The 18,990-nt window shown below is 41.1% G+C and overlaps 1 protein-coding gene across 1 annotated transcript; it reads left to right on the plus strand.

Moving 5' to 3' along the window:
* The first annotated feature begins 259 nt into the window (after positions 1-259).
* Positions 260-15,991, plus strand: RNF186 (ring finger protein 186). The gene has a single exon (XM_051988385.1). The coding sequence runs from the start codon at positions 11,929-11,931 to the stop codon at positions 12,826-12,828; it is 900 nt and encodes a 299-aa protein (XP_051844345.1). The 5' UTR covers positions 260-11,928; the 3' UTR covers positions 12,829-15,991.
* Positions 15,992-18,990: the final 2,999 nt, after the last annotated feature.

Here is an 18,990-nt window from a genome sequence, read left to right on the forward strand (position 1 = left end):
TTGGAGGGGATGTGGGAAAACTGGGACACTAATGCATTATTAATGGAGTTGTGATCTGATCCAACCATTCTGGAAAGTAATTTTGGAACTATGCCCAAAGGGCTATAAAAATGCATACCTTTTGACTCAGCAACATCACTACAAGTCTGTTTCCAAAGAGAATCCTCCCAAAAGAGAAAATAATTTATTTGTACAAAAATATTTATAGCAATATGTTTTATAGTGACTAAAAATTGGAATTTGAGAGGATGCCCATCAATGAGGGAATGGCTGAACAAGTCATGGTATATGAACATAAAGAAATACTATTGTTCATTAGAAATGGTGAGCACAAGAATTTTAAGAAAAGTTGGAAGGATTTACATGAACTGATGCAAAGTGAAGTGAACAGAACCAGGAGGACATTGTATATGGTATCAGCAATATTGTATGATGAACAACTGTGAATGGTTTAGCTATTCTCAGCAATACAATAATCCAAAACAATCCCATAGGTATCATGATTTAAAAAATGCTATCCATCTCCAGAGAAACAATTGACATCATCTGAATACAGACTAAAATCTACTAGTTTTCACTTTATTTTTGTTTAAATTTTCTTGCACAAAATGACATATAAAAATGTTCTCCATGACTGCATGTGTATAACCTATGTTAGGTAGCTTACTGTTTCAGGGAGAGGGGAGGGATAGAAAGGAAGAATCAAATTTAGAGCCTAAAACTTAAAAAAAAAAAATAGCAAAGCTAAAAATTGTCTTTGCATGTAATTGGGAGGAATTAAATATAATTTAAAAAAAAAACAATGTAATCTCCTTATTTCAATTAGGGGAACTTCTTCAATTTGGTCAAATTAATGTTAGTGTCTTGTCTTCATTATCTCTAATTTATCCTGTCTATATCTTGTTTACACATGATTGTTTGCATGTTGTTTCCACCATCAAATTTTGAGTACTTTAAGAACAGGGGATTGTCTTTTCCCTTTCTTTGTTTCCCAGAATTTAAGCCCATTGCAAGACATATAGTAGGGACTTAATAAATGTTTATTGCCTATCTGACACCCTATAATCTTAACAGGTAGAATAAAGAACTCCCCAATTTGATAGAAAATTGTCCTGATCCATTTCTTTTAGAGTTATTCATCTTTTATTTTCCAAAAGGACCAATAATATCATGGGGTGGTATCTTGACTCATGAGTGGATTAAATTTAAATGATTCAGAGCTGCACAAAGTCATCAACCTCACTCTCTCTTCCAGAGACATCAAAGTCCAGTAGCAAGACAAAAGTCAGAGAACTGAAGATGGCTTGGGATGCAGGGGATGACCTTACATCTTCTGTGTCTGACCAAGCTCTTGGTACTCCACAGCACCTGCTTCAGCTGCCTTTGTGGCCATTGGAACAAGCTGTCCTGTAAGAAGAGAGGGAAGGAAGTAAGAATGGAGAAAAGAAAGACGCAGGGGATTGTATGAAGTACAACCAGAGAAGATGAAGGGATGGAGAGTTAGGCTTTTCTAAATTGAGCTTGGAAAAGAGACTGCAATGGATTGAGGCAGGAGGGAGACAGAAACAAAGAGAGTGAAAAGAGGGAAGGAAGAAGCAGAAGATAGGTAGAGACAGACCCAGAGTTAGAAGAAGATGAAGAGAAAAAGGAAAGGGGGAGAGAGGGAGGGAGGAAAGAGAAAGAAAAGAAGGGAAAAACAAAGAAAGAGAGGAAATATGGATGGAGAAAGAGAGAAACAAAAAGGGAGATAGAAAGAAAGGCAGAAAGAGAAATTGTCAGATGGATAGATAACAGAGAATGATTCAACACAAACCATCCCTATGATTGGATATCATCTTCTAGTGACATTGTACCATCGGGTAGAAAAGATTGTTGGCCTGAGATCAACAGATGCGTATTTGAGCCCCAACACTGCATGAAGTTTCCTTGGTTTAATCATCACAGCCGAGGTATAAGTCCTCCCAAATACCCAGACACGGATGCTCCTCCCCCTTTGGGGGTCCACCTTCTTGAACTGGCTCCCAGCAGCAGTAGCAGGGGCAGTGGACACACTCCAGTAAATCCATTTCAGAGGATGGGCTAAACCAGGTAGAGGGTAATTGACCCCTCAAAATCTTCAGGAATGAGGGAGATATCTGCCCCAAGCAAGTGAAGAATTCCCCTGAGGGAATGATTGGGTCAGAACAATTAGTTGCCATTGAAGGGGGGACTGTGGTACCAGTTACTTAGAATTTGGTCAGACATGGTAGATGCCATGTCACTACATCCTGGACCATCACCTAATGGTCCTTGACTTTTGATCAGTCCTGAACTTTGATGACTCTGGAAGAGAGTGAGACAGATGACTTGGTGCACTCTCCCTCATTTAAATCCAATCCACCCATGAGTCAAGACACCGCCCCATGATGTCATTGGGTCTTTGGGAAAATGAAGGATCAACAATAATCACAGCAACAATCCATATATTCCAATAAGCCAATATTCCTTTCCTTACCCACCTCCCAGAGGAACTGTGAGCAAAGCAATGTGACTGGAGCTAATTTTCAGCACTAGGTATTTTTTCCTTCTTTCTCTCTTCCAGAAACATTTCCTTTCACTTCTTGCCATTAGCAATCTAATAAACACTATCAAGTCAGCCATTGTCACTGGGATCTGATTCAGTCTTTTCTGTCTAGTCATTGGTTGCCCAGACTTTGCCATGTATTACTTGCTTTCATCTTAGATCTTAGATCATTGAGTCATCTCCTTTTCTGGTAAATTCCTGATCAATGTTCACTGACTTCACTCTGCCTTCCTATTGGCTGGGAGGAACAAAGTCATCATTCACATTTCTCCAACATTTTTAGATTTCCAAAAAGCTTTCTTCACAACCATCAGTGGAGTCAAGTGTTGTTATTCACATACAATAAATAAGGAAACGGACTCAGAGATATGGGGAGATATAATGGAAAGGCAATTGGATTTAGAATTAAAAGATCCAGGTTTGCATCTTTCTCCTTTATGTCTGCAGCTCTAAAATCTTAAATAATATCTAATAATAGCATTTACATAATACTTTAAAATTTGCAAAGTGTTTTACAAATATTTTCTCATTTTATCCTCACAACTCTGGGAGCTTCCAGCTATCATTATCTCCATTTTATAGATTAAAAAAGCAAGACAGACAAAAGCTAACTAATATACCTAATTTTTAAGGTAGGATCGGAACTCAGGTCTTCCTGATTTGAAGTTTAGTGCTATAGCAGTTGTGCCACATGAAGGTCATTACTTGCTCTTTCTCTCTCTGTCTGTCTTGTCTCTGTCTCTGTCTGTGTTTGTCTCCATCTCTCTCTGTCTCTGTCCATCTCAGTCAAAAATGTTTCTCTGTATCTCTCTGTTTTTTTCTGCCTGTCTCTCACTCTGCCTCTGTTTCTCTGTGTGTATATGTGCTTCTTTGTCTCTGTGTCTGTCTTTCTATCTTTCTCTGTCTCTGTTTCTATGTCTGTCTCTTTGGCTCTGTATCTGTCTTTCTGTTTCCCTCTATCTATCTATCTTTTTGTGTATTCGTCTGTCTGTGTCCCTGTCTATTTGTCTGTCTGTCTCTCCTGGAGTCAGCCAAGAAGATTTGTCCTTCCAAACTTGGCCAGAACATCTGGAACAAACTCCTGCCCTCTTGCTAGGCTGGGAAGTGAAGTTTCAACAATCCTCCTTCCAATTATGAGTTTTCTTTTGGGGCATTTGGGTGGGGCAGAGGATAGAGCACCTGACTGGGAGTCTGGAGGATCTGAATTCAAATTTGACTTCAGACATTAAAAAACTGTGATCCTGAGCAAAACTGCCTCCCCACCAAGAAAAAAAAAAGTTTCCTTTCACATCAGCAGGGCTTGAAAAATGCCCCAGGTTTATCTGGGGGAGGGGATAGAGGGAGGAAGGGATAAAGTCGGAACAGAAGTGAGTGCAAGGGATAATGTTGTAAAGAAATTTTTTTCAAAAGAAAAAAAAGAAAATACTCTCAAATTACAAAGTTACATTAGCGGTGTGTGAACTAGCAAACTGAAACATAAGTTTTCACTCTGAAGATTTACCCTAATTTTTGTGGCTATACTATAACATAAAGAAAAATTGTATTGAAAAAAAATGCCCCGGGCTTGATTGGAAATTCAGATTACAGCCTCCATTCTCAATTCTCTCACATTCCATGACTGTTATCTTACATAGCTCTATCTTCCCTGATTACCAATCTCTTCCACCTGCCCCCTGTCCTCCAATCACCTGCCATTGTTCTTCCATCACAAGCTCTTTCTCTTTTTTCCTCCCCTCCTTCTCCCTCCTTTCTTCTATTTCTTTTCCAATTAACCTTTACTATCCTAGACAAGTGGTTTGGAGGGTGGATGGGGAGGCAAGCACAGAACCCAAGGGTGCAATGTGTGATGTCCTTTCTTAATATCCCTCCTGCTCTCCATTCCCTGCAAAACAGTGAATCTGGTCCTCTGATATTATTACTGAAGTCATTGGGTCATTTCACTGCTGTTCCCCATATCTCCCTATCTCTGCTTCTTCCTTTATTTGGCTTTCATCAAGACTTTGGATAGAAAATGCCATCTGCATCCAGAAAGAAAACTATGGAGACAGAATGTATTTTTTTTTCATCTGTTTTTTTTTCTTTTGTAGTTTTTCCCATTTGTTCTGATTTTTCTCTCTCAAAATGATTCATAAGGAAATATATAAAAAATCAATTTTTATATCTATAACCAAAAAAAGTTGGGTTTTTTTCAAGTAACTAGGGAAAATATTTTTTTAATAAATGCTTTGATAAATGTGGAAATATGTTTAGAAGAATAGCACATGTTTAACCTATATTGGATTATTTACTGCATAGGAAAGGGATGTGGAGGGAAGGGAGAGGAAAAAATTTGGAACATAAGGTTTTGCAAAGGTAGGTACTGAAAACTACCTTTGCATGTATTTTGAAAATAAAATGCTATTATTTAAAAAATAAACAAATAAATCCTTTGATTATATTATGCTAAAAAGGTTTTATACAAACAAAACTAATGCAGCCAAGATTAAAAGGATAAAATAAACTGGGAAAACATTTTTACATTCAAAGTTCTGATACAGGCCTCACTTCTAAAATATAGAGAGAATTGATTCAAATTAATAAGAATTCAAACCATTCTCCAATTGATAAATGGTCAAAGGATATGAAAAAACAATTTTCAGATGAAGAAATTGAAAGCATTTCTAGTCATATGAAAAGGTTTTCTAAATCACTATTGGTCAGAGAAATGCAAATTAAGACAACTCTGAGGTACCATTACACACTTTTCAGATTGGCTACAATGACAGGAAAAGATAATGACGAATGTTGGAAGGCATGGGAAAACTGGGACACCAATGCATTATTGGTGGAATTGTGATCTGATCAACCATTCTGCAGAGCAATTTGGAAGTATGAGCACAGGGCTATTAATGTGCATACCTTTTGATCCAGCAATGTTTCTGCTGAGTTTATATCTCAAATAGGTCTTAAAGGAGGGAAAGGAACCCATATGTGTAAAAATGTTTGTGGCAGCCCTCTTTGTAGTGGCAAGAAACTGGAAACTGAGTGGATGCCCATCAATTGGAGAATGGCTGAATAAATTGTGGTATATGAATGTTACGTAATATTATTATTCTGGAAGAAATGATCTGCAGGATGATTTCAGAGAGGCCTGGAAAGACTTATGAACTGATGCTGAGTGAAATGGGCAGAACCAGGAGATCATTATACATGGCAACCACAAAACTATACAACGATCAATTCTGATGGATGTGGCTCTCTTCAACAAAGAGAGAATTCAGGCCAGTTTCAATGATCTTGTGATGAAGAGAGCCATCTACACCCAGAGAGAGGACTGTGGGAACTGAGTGTGGACCACAACTTGGTATTTTCATTCTTTTTGTTGAATTTTTATTTTCTTTCTCATTTTTCCCTTTTTGACCTGATTTTTCTTGTGCAACAAGATAATTGTATAAATATATATGCCTATATTGGATTTAGCATATTTTTTTTTACCACATTTAACACATATTGGATTACTTGCCATCCAGGGGAGAGGGTGGAGGAAAGGGGGAAAACTGAAACACAAGGTTTTCCAAGGGTCAATGTTGAAAAATTATCCTTGCATATGTTTTGAAAATAAAAAACTTCAATAAAAATGCTCGGTGATTTGACTTATAATTTATTAGTTTTGTATGAAACCCCAAAGATGATTTTGTACTTCTTCTCTTTCCCTGCCCCCATTTTCCAGATAAGAAAACTAGGACTACATAAAGGAAGCAAATTCCCTAAGATCACCCAGATAATAGTAACTGCCAGAATTGATGTCCTCTGTATTATATAATGTGTATGAAAATTGGAAGAATAAGAGGAAATTGGGTTATGAAAGCTTTAAATTCCAAATAGAGAATTTTCTATTTGATTCTGGAAGTGATAGGAAGCTTCTGGAGTTTACTGAATGAGGGAGATGGGGATGACATGATAAACTTTGCTCTTTAGGAAAATCACTTTGATAATTTACTCTCTCTACTATACTTCTTAAGCAATATTTATTGAATAATAATAATATTTATATAGTACTTAGTATGTGCCAGGCACATAACTGCTAAGTGTTTTACAATTTTCATCTGGTTTGAGTCTCACAACAAACTTGGGAAGTAGGTGCTATTATTATCCCCCTATTACATTTGAAGGAACTGAGGCACAAAGAATTCAATTGACTTTCCTATCAAATGGCAATCCCAATGTCACTGTGTCTAAAACTGGACTTGAACTCAAGTTTTCCTGACTCGAAGTTCTGTTTATCCACTGTGTCACCTAGCTACCTGTTGAATGAATCCCTCGTGTCTCATCGTGGAAAGACTTCTAGACTAAATAATAGTCAGAAGACTTGGGTGCAGGTCCTTATTCTGCAAAATTTAGCAGCCTTGGGCCAAAGACGACCTCGTTTCCAGTTCTTCACTTTCTAATATATAAAGCAGAGATCTAGTGAGATGTTTTCTAATGATATATATAATATGTATTTATATTTTATTGCAAAGCAAATGGGGTTAAGTGACTTGCCCAGGATCACACAATTAGTAACTGTCTGAGGTCAGATTTGAACTCATGAATCTGAGTCTTTTTGATTCCAAACCTGGTGATCTATCCACGATGGTGCTCCCTAAGTGCCCTTTCTTTTTTTTTTTTTTAATTTTATAATAACCTTTTATTGACAGAACCCATGCCAGGATAATTTTTTACAACATTACCCCTTGCACTCACTTCTGTTCCGATTTTTCCCCTCCCTCCCTCCACCCTCTCCCCAGATGACAAGCAGTCCTATATATGTTAAATAGGTTACAGTATATCCTAGATACAATATATGTTTGCAGAACCGAACAGTTCTCTTGTTGCACAGGGAGAATTGGATTCAGAAGGTAGAAATAACCCAGGAAGAAAAACAAAAATGCAAGCAGTTTATATTCATTTCCCAGTGTTCTTTCTTTGGGTGTAGCTGCTTCTGTTCATCCTTGATCAATTGAAACTGAATTAGCTCTCTTTATCGAAGAGATCCACTTCCATCAGAATATATCCTCAAACAGTATCATTGTTGAAGTGTATAATGATCTCCTGGTTCTGCTCATTTCACTTAGCATCAGTTCATGTAAGTCTCGCCAGCCTCTCTGTATTCATCCTGCTGGTCATTTCTTACAGAACAATAATATTCCATAACATTCATATACCACAATTTACCCAGCCATTCTCCAATTGATGGGCATCCTTTCATTTTCCAGTTTCTAGCCACTACAAACAGGGCTGCCACAAACATTTTGCCTAAGTGTCCTTTCTAAACTATCTGACTTCATACCAGAAAGAAAGAACAGAGTTCAGAGAGCACTGGGCTTTCAATAGGGAAAACATGCACTAAGTACATCACTTTTTGGCTTCAGCTAATCTTGAGCAAATTATCACAGGCCAGGGGCTCAGAAACTTTGATTCAGGGATCAAGAGCAGAAGTTATACATTTACCAGGCAGGTAGGTTAGTGTTGGTCTTTTAAATCACCTCTTTGGAATTTAGGACATATTTTCCCAAAGAAAAATTTGGGCTAACCTGATTCAATTCCCAGGCTAGCTCACAAAATCTTTCTTCAGTCATTTTTTACTTGTTACCCCTTTCAAGATTTTCTTGGCAGAGGTACCGGAGTAAATGTCCATTTCCTTCTCCAGTTCATTGGACAGATGAGGAAACTGAGGCAAACGGGACGGGGGGGGGGGGGAGGAGAAAGGGAGGGGGACGGTGTGACTTGCACTAAGCAGAGCTACTAAGGATTTGAACTCAGGAAGATGAGCTTTCCTCTCCATCCATGTGCTGCAGACCACACCTGAACACATTACATGATGGGAAAGTGATCATTCAACTATGAGGTTCCAGGTATAGCTAGAGTCAGGTTTATATCACTTTAAGGTTCACCCAGAATTCTCTTCATGGAAGCCCTCTGAAGTAGGATGGCTTTCAGTGCATCGATGAATCTGGATCTTTTCTCTTTGGCCCTTCCTTCCCATCAGGTCCACCCCTGAGTCATGGGGAAAAGACCTAAACATGTCACAAAGAGGTAGGAAGTGTCCTCGTGTTGCAGGTGGGAAAACTGAGGCTCAGAAAAGTGAAGGGAACTAGCCCCACATCACACAGCCGGTAAGCAGCGCAGCGGCAGATTCAGGTCCTTTGCTCTGGGTCCTAATCCTTTTCCCCTATACCCTGAGGCTCACTGGGTCCTATCTCTGGGATGGCTCAGCAGGTATTTATCAAGGAAGCTGACTGCTCCCTATTGAGACATTGGGTTGTCAATTTTTAACTTTTTTCATTTTAATTCTGATAGGCTTGTCCACCTCCTCTAGAGTTGGGGTGCCCTTGCAGAGTCTTATCTGCCTAAAGAAAGGAGGTGTTAATTAGAAAGTGTCTTTGCCACATAGATATAAAACCCTCACCAAGGAGCTCCTTCTAACTATTCTTTCTAAGACAACAAAAAGGGACTTTAGAGGTCATTTAGCCTAATCCTCTCATTTTATACCTGAGGGACTCAGAAAGGGAACCATTTCTCCCCATCCGGCTCTGCTGGTCAAAACTGGAGTAACAATGAATTCTGAGAACTCCTGGTACTTGAGTTCTCTGGAGTTCTCTGGAATATTTCCAGGGGTTAGTCAATCTATAAGGGCCTACTTATATCTACTCACATATATCACACACACATATATAAATATGTATATATACACACATATACTTATTTATAGGTATATAATTGCATACTCATGTATAAGTGAACTTATATATATAAGTACTTATTATATTAAGCATATAATTATATGTGCTTAATTATTAAGCATTTACCAGGTGCGACATGCTGAATATGCAAAGGTTTAAAAAAAAATACTCCCTATTCTCAGGGAGTTCACAGTTTAATGAGGAAGACAGCATGCAAACCACTCAAACAAGCTCTATTCAAAATAAATTAGAAGGAATCAATAGAGGAGAGATATCAGAATTAAAGGGATTAGAAAAGGTTTCCTATGGAAGGTGTGATTTTAGGTGGGACTGGAAGGAAAGTCAGGGGTGTTCCAGGAATGGGGGGAAAAGCTGGAGCAGAGAGCTAGAATGTTCTGTTCAGGAACCAGCTTCGAGGCCCTTGCCATGAATCCAAGAATACCTGGAAAGGTAGGAGACAGCGGGGCTGTTATGAAGGTTTCTTAATTCCAAGCAGAAGATTTTCTACCTGATCCTGGAGATTACAGGGAGCCACTTGGAGCTTATTGAAAAAAGGATCAACTTATGCTTTAAGAAGATCATTTTGACCACTAAGTCAAAGGATATCCACTAAGGAGAGGATAGATTGGAGTAGGGAGAGACTTGAGCAGGCAGAGCCCAGCAGGTAATGCAGTGGTCCTGGTATGAGGTAATGAGGGCCTGCTTGCCACCAGGGTGGTAAGTGTCAGAGGAAAGAAGGTCACCATAAAAAATGCTATAAAAATAATATTGACCAAAATTTTTTTAAAAAATAATAAAAATATTGACATGACTTACCAATAAATGTAATGGTGGGGGAGGGGAAGGGAAGAGTAAGGAATCTAGAATGTAACTTTCACAGAAATAGGGAACTTAGAAAGGAAGGAGAATTGGGCAGCCCTGAAGTCAGGAGGAACCTAAGTTCAAATGAAATAATCCGTAAAGAATCTAGCTGTGTGATCCTGGGCAAGTCACTTGACCCCAATTGCCTCAGCAAAAAAAAAAAAAAAAAATTGCTTCCTATCTTAAGGGGGGGGGGGGCGGGGAGGAGGGGAAGGGAGAAAAATTGGAACTCAAAATTTCATATAAAAAATAAATATGTTGGGGCAGCTAGGGGGCGCAGTGGATAGAGCACCAGCCCTGAAGTCAGGAGGACCTGAGTTCAAATGTGACCTCAAACACTTAACACTTCCTAGCTGTGTGACCCTGGGCAAGTCACTTAACCCCAATTGCCTCAACCAATATATATGTTTAACCTATATCAGATTGTTTGCTGTCTTGGGGAGGGAGAGTGAGAAAATCTTGGTACATAAGGTTTTGCAAAGTTGAATGTTGAAAACTATTTTTGTATGTATTTGAAAAAATAAAATATTTTAAAATAAATGTTAGAAACTGTCTTTATATGAAGTTGGAAAAAATAAAATATCATCTTTTGGGGAAATAGCCATTATTTATATAGTACTTGAAATTTTGCACAATATTTTTAAAAAGAATAGCTTTTTATTTTCAAAATACTTGCAATGATAGTTTTCAACATTCATTCTTGCAAAATCTTGTGTTCCAATTTTTTTTTCCTTCCTTTCCCCTACCCTCTCCCCTAGACAGCAAGTAATCCAGTATAGGTTAAACATGCTTTACACAATATTTTACAAACAGTATATCATTTCCTCCTTACAACAGCCGTGGGAAATAGGAGTCACTACTATCAGGAAGCCCTGGCTTCAAATCCCCCCATTCAAATTTTGTTTAGTAGTTTCAGTTATATGACCTTCTTTGTGATCCTGTTTGGGATTTACTGGAATGGTCTGCCATTTCCTTCTCCAGCTCATTTTACAGATGAGGAAACTGAGGAAAGAGGCTTAAGTGACTTGACCAGGGTCACACAGCTAGTAAGTGTCTGAGGCAGGATTTGAACTCGGAGAGTTTGAGCGGTCTACCCATTAGGCCATCTAGTTGTCTCCTCCTTCAGCTATCTCTCAGCCTCAGTTTCCTCACTTGAAAAATGATCATAACATCTGTAATATGTCTCAGAGTCGTGAGGTTCAAATGAAATAATCCGTAAAGAAGCTTGCAAACATTAAAAATGCTCTGTAAATAATATTTACTATTATTCTCCTCTTCAGAAGGTCCTGAGAGGATCAGAGGTGTGGTACTAAAAGGGACTTTAGAGAGCATTTAGCTTAATCCTCTCGTTTTACTCGTGAGGGACTCATAAAGGGAACCAGTCCCCCACTCTGCTGGTGAAAACTGGAGCAACAATGAATTCGGAGAGCTCCTGGTCCCCTGTCACGGATGCCCTCTGACGCCCTCAGTCCCCAAAGCCTCCAGCTAAGGATTAATTCTCCCAGGAAGGAGAACTCCCCCCCCCCAATTCCCCCCACCCGAGTAATCCCCTGCATACAGATATGATGGAGACCTGGGCCCCGTCGAGCATGACAAAGTCTCCCAGTTCTGGGTTACTGATTAATGATGAATTAAAACAACAACAACAACGTACGACCGTAAGCTGGTAGCAGTAACCGCACCGCAAGGTTGGAAGCAAAAGACTCAGACACGTGATAAGGAAAAAGCAGCCGATAAAAAGCCCTGCCCAACTTTATCCAAGGGCTACGAAGCCAAGTAGCTGCAGTCGGCGCCGTATCGGGAATGGAGGAGCTCCAAGGCAGACTTTTGGAGGGAGCAGGGACCGGCTTCCGGGACCCGGCGGCATCCCCAGAAGTCTGTGCCCAAGCCCCGGAGCAGACGGCGACGTCCCAAGCTAAAGTCCTGGGCGCGTACCCGGTGGAAGTGGAGGAGATGAAATCCCTACACTCCGCTGTTGGAGATCCGCAGGAGCCGAGATCCCCCCACTCCGTTGTTGGAGATCCGAAGGAGCAGGGATTCCCCCACTCCGCTGTTGGAGACCCGCAGGAGCCGAGATCCCCCCACTCCGCTGTTGGAGACCCGCAGGAGCCGAGATCCCCCCCCTCCGCTGAGGGAGACCTGGAGTGTCTGATCTGCTGTCACCGCTACCGCTGTGAGCGGCCGCCCAAAGTGCTGACCTGCCAGCACACCTTCTGCGCCGTGTGCCTGAAGCTCCTCCTGACCGTCCGCGAGGACTCGTGGAGCGTCGTCTGCCCCCTGTGCCGCGCGGCTACCTCCGTGCCGGGTGGGCTGATCTGCAACCTCCGGGACCAGGTGGAGATCTTGGAGAGGCTGACGAGGCTCGGCCCGGAAGTCCAGCTCTCTCCCCGATACCTGGCCCGGCCCGCGGCAGGAGAGGTGCCCGGCGTGGGGGGCGAGGCTGGCGAGGACTCTGAGAGTATCAACCGGGTGGCGGCCCGGAGGCTGGCCGTCCACCTGCTGCTGCTGGGGCTTCTCATCTTCCTCATCCTCCCTTTCGTCTACCCCAGCATTTTCGGCTGGCTCCTGGTCTCCTTCATGTGTACGGCGCTATTGCTCTCCTCAGTGTTCTGCTGCCTCCCGGGCGGCGGCGACTGCTGTAGCCCTGCCAAACCCCTCCTCCCGGGGCAGCAGAAACACAGCCATGTGGCTTCCATTGCCTGACGGCTCCCAAGGCTCCTTCCAGCCAGAGACTTCTGTGTTTCCCAAGGAATAAGAAGCAGTGGAGGTCTCCTCCGAGACAATGGAGTCCCCGTTTGCCTCCCGCCGGAAGCAAATGCTCCTCTGCCTTATTGGATCCAAACACTGGAAGGGTGTCTGGTTCCGTGGGTGTGTGTTTGGACCCAACAGCTTTTGTTTACCCACACCGGCTGACTGCCAGTCCCCGACCTTCTCGATGGAGATGGGAACCAATGGATGATGGGAAGAGGACCCCAGGGGTATTGCTGTATTTATTTTTTTTACCTTGAACTGGAACAATGATAACTAGATGGGTTTCTCACTCCATATCTATAAAATGATGATTCATTATAAAATGAAGGGTCCCTTCCAATGATAACCATCTGTGTTTTAACACTTCTAGTCTAATGTTCCATGTTCTAAAACCCTTCCCAGATTTCACATTCTATGTGCTAAGGTCCTTCCCACACCAGCTGTCCACCAGTCCCTGATCTCCTTGATAGAAATGGGAACCAAGGGACGATGGGAAGAGGACCCTATATTTATTTTTTAACCTTGAACTGGAACAATGATAACTGGGTGAGTTTTTCATTCTATATTTATAAAATGAAAGGGTTGGACTTCCACCAATTCTGACAAACTTTGTTCTGATAGTCCTTATTCTAAGGTCCTTTCCAATGATAACAATCTGTGTTTTAAGACTTCTAGTCTAATGTTCCGTGTTCTAAGACCCTTCCCATCTCTTATGTTCTATGTTCTAAGGTCCTTCCCAGCTCACTCTTAGACATTCTATCCTAAGAGCTCTGGAGGTCTACACTCTGAGGGTCCTTAGAGTTCTGACATTCTATGAATCTATAGTTCTGTGAGTCCCATCAAGAGAAGAACTAATTCATGTGTTTCCTGGTATTTGGATCCCCATTTAAGCTTTGTCATAAAGATAAGAAAAACCATAAAAACAACGGTACTTACTGCCAACCTCGCCCCTTTCCAAAGATGGTTTATCTGGAAAGTTTATGTTTAATGTTTCATCTTGGGTGAAGGCCATGGTCAGACGAAGGTCCTTAGACCCCTCTGTTGCACAAGCCTTTTGGTTGATGCCTTTTTTGTGAGTTGATTGATTTCTCTGAGTAGATAGATGGTCAAAATTATCTTATGTGTCTATATTTATTCAAGAAAAGACCTTTGTAGCCATTTTTTTTTAGCAAATATCCTCCTCAAAAAAAAAAAAAAAAAAAACCACCCAAACCCCCCCCCCCCTCCTCCCAAAACTTTAGATGTCCAAATATGCCCTCAGTACAATGGGTTTGCTGGACATGTTGGATAATGGGGCTCTCCAGAATGTTTGATGAACTTTTTTTTTTCTTATCATCTCCAAGTCAGAGCAGCTCATGAAGGGTAAGGATGTGTTGGAAAATTCTCAGCCAACTTAACAGTGTCTTTTAGGTCTTTGATGTTTTGGGTCTCTGGGGAACATGGGGAATGGGGAAAATAAGATTTTTGACATTTAACCATTGATTCCTCTTGGGAATAAATGAAAGGCAGTTACTGGGGCTAGATGAGTCTCCTACCTGTTCTCAAGATAACTCTTTATTCCTGTTAAAATGAGAGACTTGAACCAGAGGAATCAAAAAGGTTTTTTCCAGTTTTAACATCCTCTATTTTAAGGACCTTCCCAGTTCTAACCTGTTTTTTAAGGTCTCTTCCAGCTCTGACATTCTCTGTTCTAAGGGCCCTCCCAGCTCTAACATCCTGTGCTCTGTGCTTCTATGATTTCCAGCCAGAACACAACCAAGTCTTCTAGGAAAACTCAAGATTTAGAGAAACAGAATGGTGACTTCAGACCTGCACACAGTTGATTGTACTATACCTGGACCAAATCTATAAAGTTGAAGTTCCATGTGCCTTGATGATTACCATCCTTTATGTTATCAGTTGATATTTGTAGACTAAGGTCCCGTGGGGGCTCAGCACTGTGCTAGGCCAGTGGGTGCTGTGGGTTCTCCTCCAGAGCATCTTGGGGGAGAACTAAAAATGTGCCTCACTCAAAAAAAAAAAAAAAAAAAGAACAAATCAATTTTCTCAGAATGCTGAGGATGTGGTATGTGTTAAAAAAAATTTTTTTTCACTGTGATGTCCTTAAAAATTATATATTATGTACATAATTTTATATATGGAAACATATTTATATAAAATATATTCTCCGTGTGTGTGTGTGTGGATGTATTTCCAATTATCTTTTCCAGCTCTTTAGTCAGAGCACTTGTGCTTTGGACTTTCACTTTGGATGCTCACCATTGGCAATGCCTTGGAAGAAAAGAAAGCAGAAGAAAAAAAAGACTTGTAGGGAGGAAAAGGTATTAGCCCCTGGCCCCAGCAGCTGGGCTTGAGGTCCTGCTCTGCCACAAACTCACCGTTGGAGCTTTGGCAGGTCACTTCCTTCTCTGATTGCTTCATCTGTAAAAATTGCTGGGGGTTTGAAGGGAGGGAGGAAAGTGAGATTAGACTCATTAGATAAATAATCTCTAGGGCCTTTTACTGTACTGAGCCTAAAGTTAGGAGGATTATCTCAAATATTTACTAGTTATGTGACAAGGCAAGCCACTTGACCTCTGTTTGCCTCAATTTCTTCATCTGTAAAATGGGAAGCATAATAATACCTACCTCACAGGGTTGATAATGAGATAATTTTTTTTCCAAATGGTTATTTTTATCAGATTTTGTTTGAACATTAAATTTATCCTCATTTTGCAATCCAAAATAGTTACCTGAAGTTTGTTATGGGTTTTTTTCTTATGTTTATATTTTTATTTTTTTTTATTCTTTGGCACAATTTTTTGGGGCGTTCAGACTGTCACAGTACAAGTCAGGAGAGAGCTTTCCCTTTGTGCTGCCAATTCCGAGCATTTAAATTTTGGTTTGGGTTATGGGTTGTCTTTAAAGTCTGTTTTTGACAATCTCATTTTTTCCCATATCCTCTAAACCAGAGTTGTCTTTTCCCCTTCCCTCCCCCCACTTCCTCCCTTCCACATTCACAGTTGAACCATATTAGGAAAGGCGCCTAGAGATCATGAAAAGCGGCACTTGGGATGGAAACTGAACATGTCAGTGCTTTTCCCTAAAAATTAAAAATAAAGACCCTAAAGAGCGACTTTCCTCTTTTTTTTTTCCCCCTTTTTACATCTCTTGTGCTGCATCAGTACACAGAACTTCGGTTAGTTTTATGAAATGTAACGTCTAACACACACCCCCCCCCTTTTTTTTCTGGGAAAAAAAACTGCAATGATTTGAAGTTGAGAATGTGGATATCGCCTCATTCACACACACTCACTCTTAGATTGAAAAAATCCCTCACCCTCCTTTTAGCCCGCACGCGTACAGTAGCGTGTGGCAAAGGTGCACCGAAGGTGGGCTCGAGACCCGGGCTCCATATCTCCCATCAGTAGCAAAGGCCAGGCAACAAAGCACCACAGCTGAACCCAGTCCCTGTTCTCCCACACTAGTCATTCCGCTCAGCACTGGACGAAAGACGGAAAAGCTACTTCTAGACTCTCTTGGGAAGAGATGGCTCTTTCTGGCTCTCTTTTTAAAGCCCATAAATCCCATCACTTCTTTTTTCCAAGACGGCCGACGTTACGGTTTTCTACAGAATCAGTGCTAAGCTCACTAAGGGCTGCTGCTGCCGCCGTGGCAAGATTTTCAATGAGTGTGTTTTCAAGCCTCGCTCACTCATCCTCTCATTCCCAAACATTCAGCATCCGTGCACACTCCTCACTTTCGGGTTTTTCCAAAGATTGGGATGACACCCGAGACCCCCGCTGGAAATCTCCAATGGTACCAGATCAAGCTTGATTCTTCAATTTCCTCGGTTCTTTTGTTGCCCGGGTAGCAAAGGTTTTTGTTTTGTTGGTCTTGGATCTTGGTCCTTCAGTTAACAGTTCATGGATCAGGGGTCTAGCCTCTACTGATTTCAGTACATCCTTCCCAAAAGCTGTACATAAGTCTCCTATCAGTCCAGCAACACAAGCTACTACTACATCTGTGTGATCATCCCCAGCAATGGGATCAATGAAGGAAAGGATAAATTCTACTCGGGGCTGCACCGGCATTACATCCAGGTGCACATTTTCCTGGTCTCCCGTTAATCCCTGGATGATTCCGGTGTGGGCTTCCAAGCACCCTTCCCTTAGCTCATTCAGATAATCCGCCATGTCGTAGTCCGACTTGTCCACTTGGGCTTGGGAGGCGAGTATTCAATACCACCTCAAGGTACTTCTTAAACTCTCCCCCAATGGCAAGGGCAATATCGACAGTCCTGTGGACAGTTTCATTTCCCAAGTATGAGATAATAATTGAAAAAGAATTTAGGATGGTACCTGGTATATAGTAGGTGCTTAATAAATGCTTGTTCCCTTTCCCTTCGTTCATTATTGAGTCAATGTATATATTTAATTATCAGATGAATCTAAGGACATATTTTTTAAAATAGGTGTTTGAGGTTTGTCTCTGTAAAACTTATGTGAATAAACCATTATCAGATTATTGGCATCTTGGGGCCAATGTGCTTTTTTGAGGAGGGAGGAGAGACAACTTAAGTGACCTGCCATGATCACACACATGGCTGGATTTGAAGTCAAACAATTGTTTTGGATTTTTAGGCTCGCAGTGGTCCTGTGCTGTTCTTGGCAGGCTGTGTGACTCCCTCATTCTCGTCCTCCTGCCTAGCCCCTTCCAGCCCACCCATCCCACCTTTTAGCCTTTGATCTCTGACCCTAGTGGAAAGGCACAGGTTTTAGGTGTAGGTGTAAGAAATTCACCCAGCAAAGCTTAAGTCCTTACTCAGTCACTAATTTACTATATGACCTCAGGCAAGATATTAAACCTTTCTAGGCCTCAGTTTTGCCTTCTGTAAAATGAATAGGATCAACTAACTGACCCCTGAGGTTCCCTTTTAATTATTTAAGACTACATAGCAAGCCAAAGCAAAGAATACCCTAGAATGCCTCAGCACAGCCCTCAAGAATCACTGCAATAGAGACCAAGAGAGGCAGTATGGCACCCATGAAAAATGAGGCCCTTGGAAGTAGGTCCACGTATTCAAAATCAACACTATTTGAAGTTATAATTATGTAAAACATGATCATCAGTTCCAGGCCAATAGAAATAGGCAGTGCAAATCCAGATAATGGAGCCAGTAAAGGGGATTTATCATTCACACAAAGCAGGACCTAGGAAGTACCTTGGAGCTTCTCCATGTTTGACTTGTCTTCTGTTAAATGGGGGGATTGGATTAAATGGTCATTTAAGGCCCCTCCCAGCTGTGACATTCTGGGTTCTAAGGGCCCTCCCAGCTCTGACATCCTGGGTTCTAAGGGCCCTCCCAGCTCTGACATTCTGTGTTCTAAGAACTTTCCTAGTTCTCATGTTCAATATTCTATGCTTTTAGAGCTAACATTCTATCTTCAAAGTTCTCAACTCAGCTTTGATATCCTATTGTAAGGTATTTCCCAGTTCTGATACTTTGATTTTGTGAGAACTTGATGATCTGAGAATCCCTTTAAGCTTTAGACAGAGATAAGATTCTATTCTTGACAATTTTGAGATCTCAGCCATCAGAAGATTTCTCTAAGAGGACCATTCCAGAAAGAATCCCTCCTTTCTCCCACAATAGCAGCCTAATGATATAGCCTATACTACATGAACCAGTCCCAGATTCCAAGGCTCTAAATCTCATCCAGGATGAGATGCCTCTACCCCAGGCACACACCAGGAATAGGAATATTAACAATAGTTTCTAAAACACAGAAAGACAACTTTTTCCCAGATGCTGGTTAACTTCCTCCATATCCACCACCAATCTCATTTAGTTTATAAAATTATTCATTAGACACGGGAAAACTTTAGATCCGGAGCCCTAAATTTGGATCCTTGCTGGAAAGGACCTCAGAGGCTGACTTTTCAGTCCAGACATTAGAAACCCCAACCCTAGAAAAGCCAAGTGATTTGCCAGAATTCCCACAGGTATGAAGTGCCTCTGGCTCCAGAGTCCATACACTTTGCCACAGTCTGAAGAGCTGAGTTTGGATCTTGGCTATGCTACTTATTATTTTTACTCCCCTTTTACTCAGTTTCCCAATATGCAAAGTGAAG

Source organism: Antechinus flavipes, chromosome 3, assembly GCF_016432865.1.
Source record: "Antechinus flavipes isolate AdamAnt ecotype Samford, QLD, Australia chromosome 3, AdamAnt_v2, whole genome shotgun sequence".
NCBI classification, from domain to species: Eukaryota; Metazoa; Chordata; class Mammalia; order Dasyuromorphia; family Dasyuridae; genus Antechinus; species Antechinus flavipes.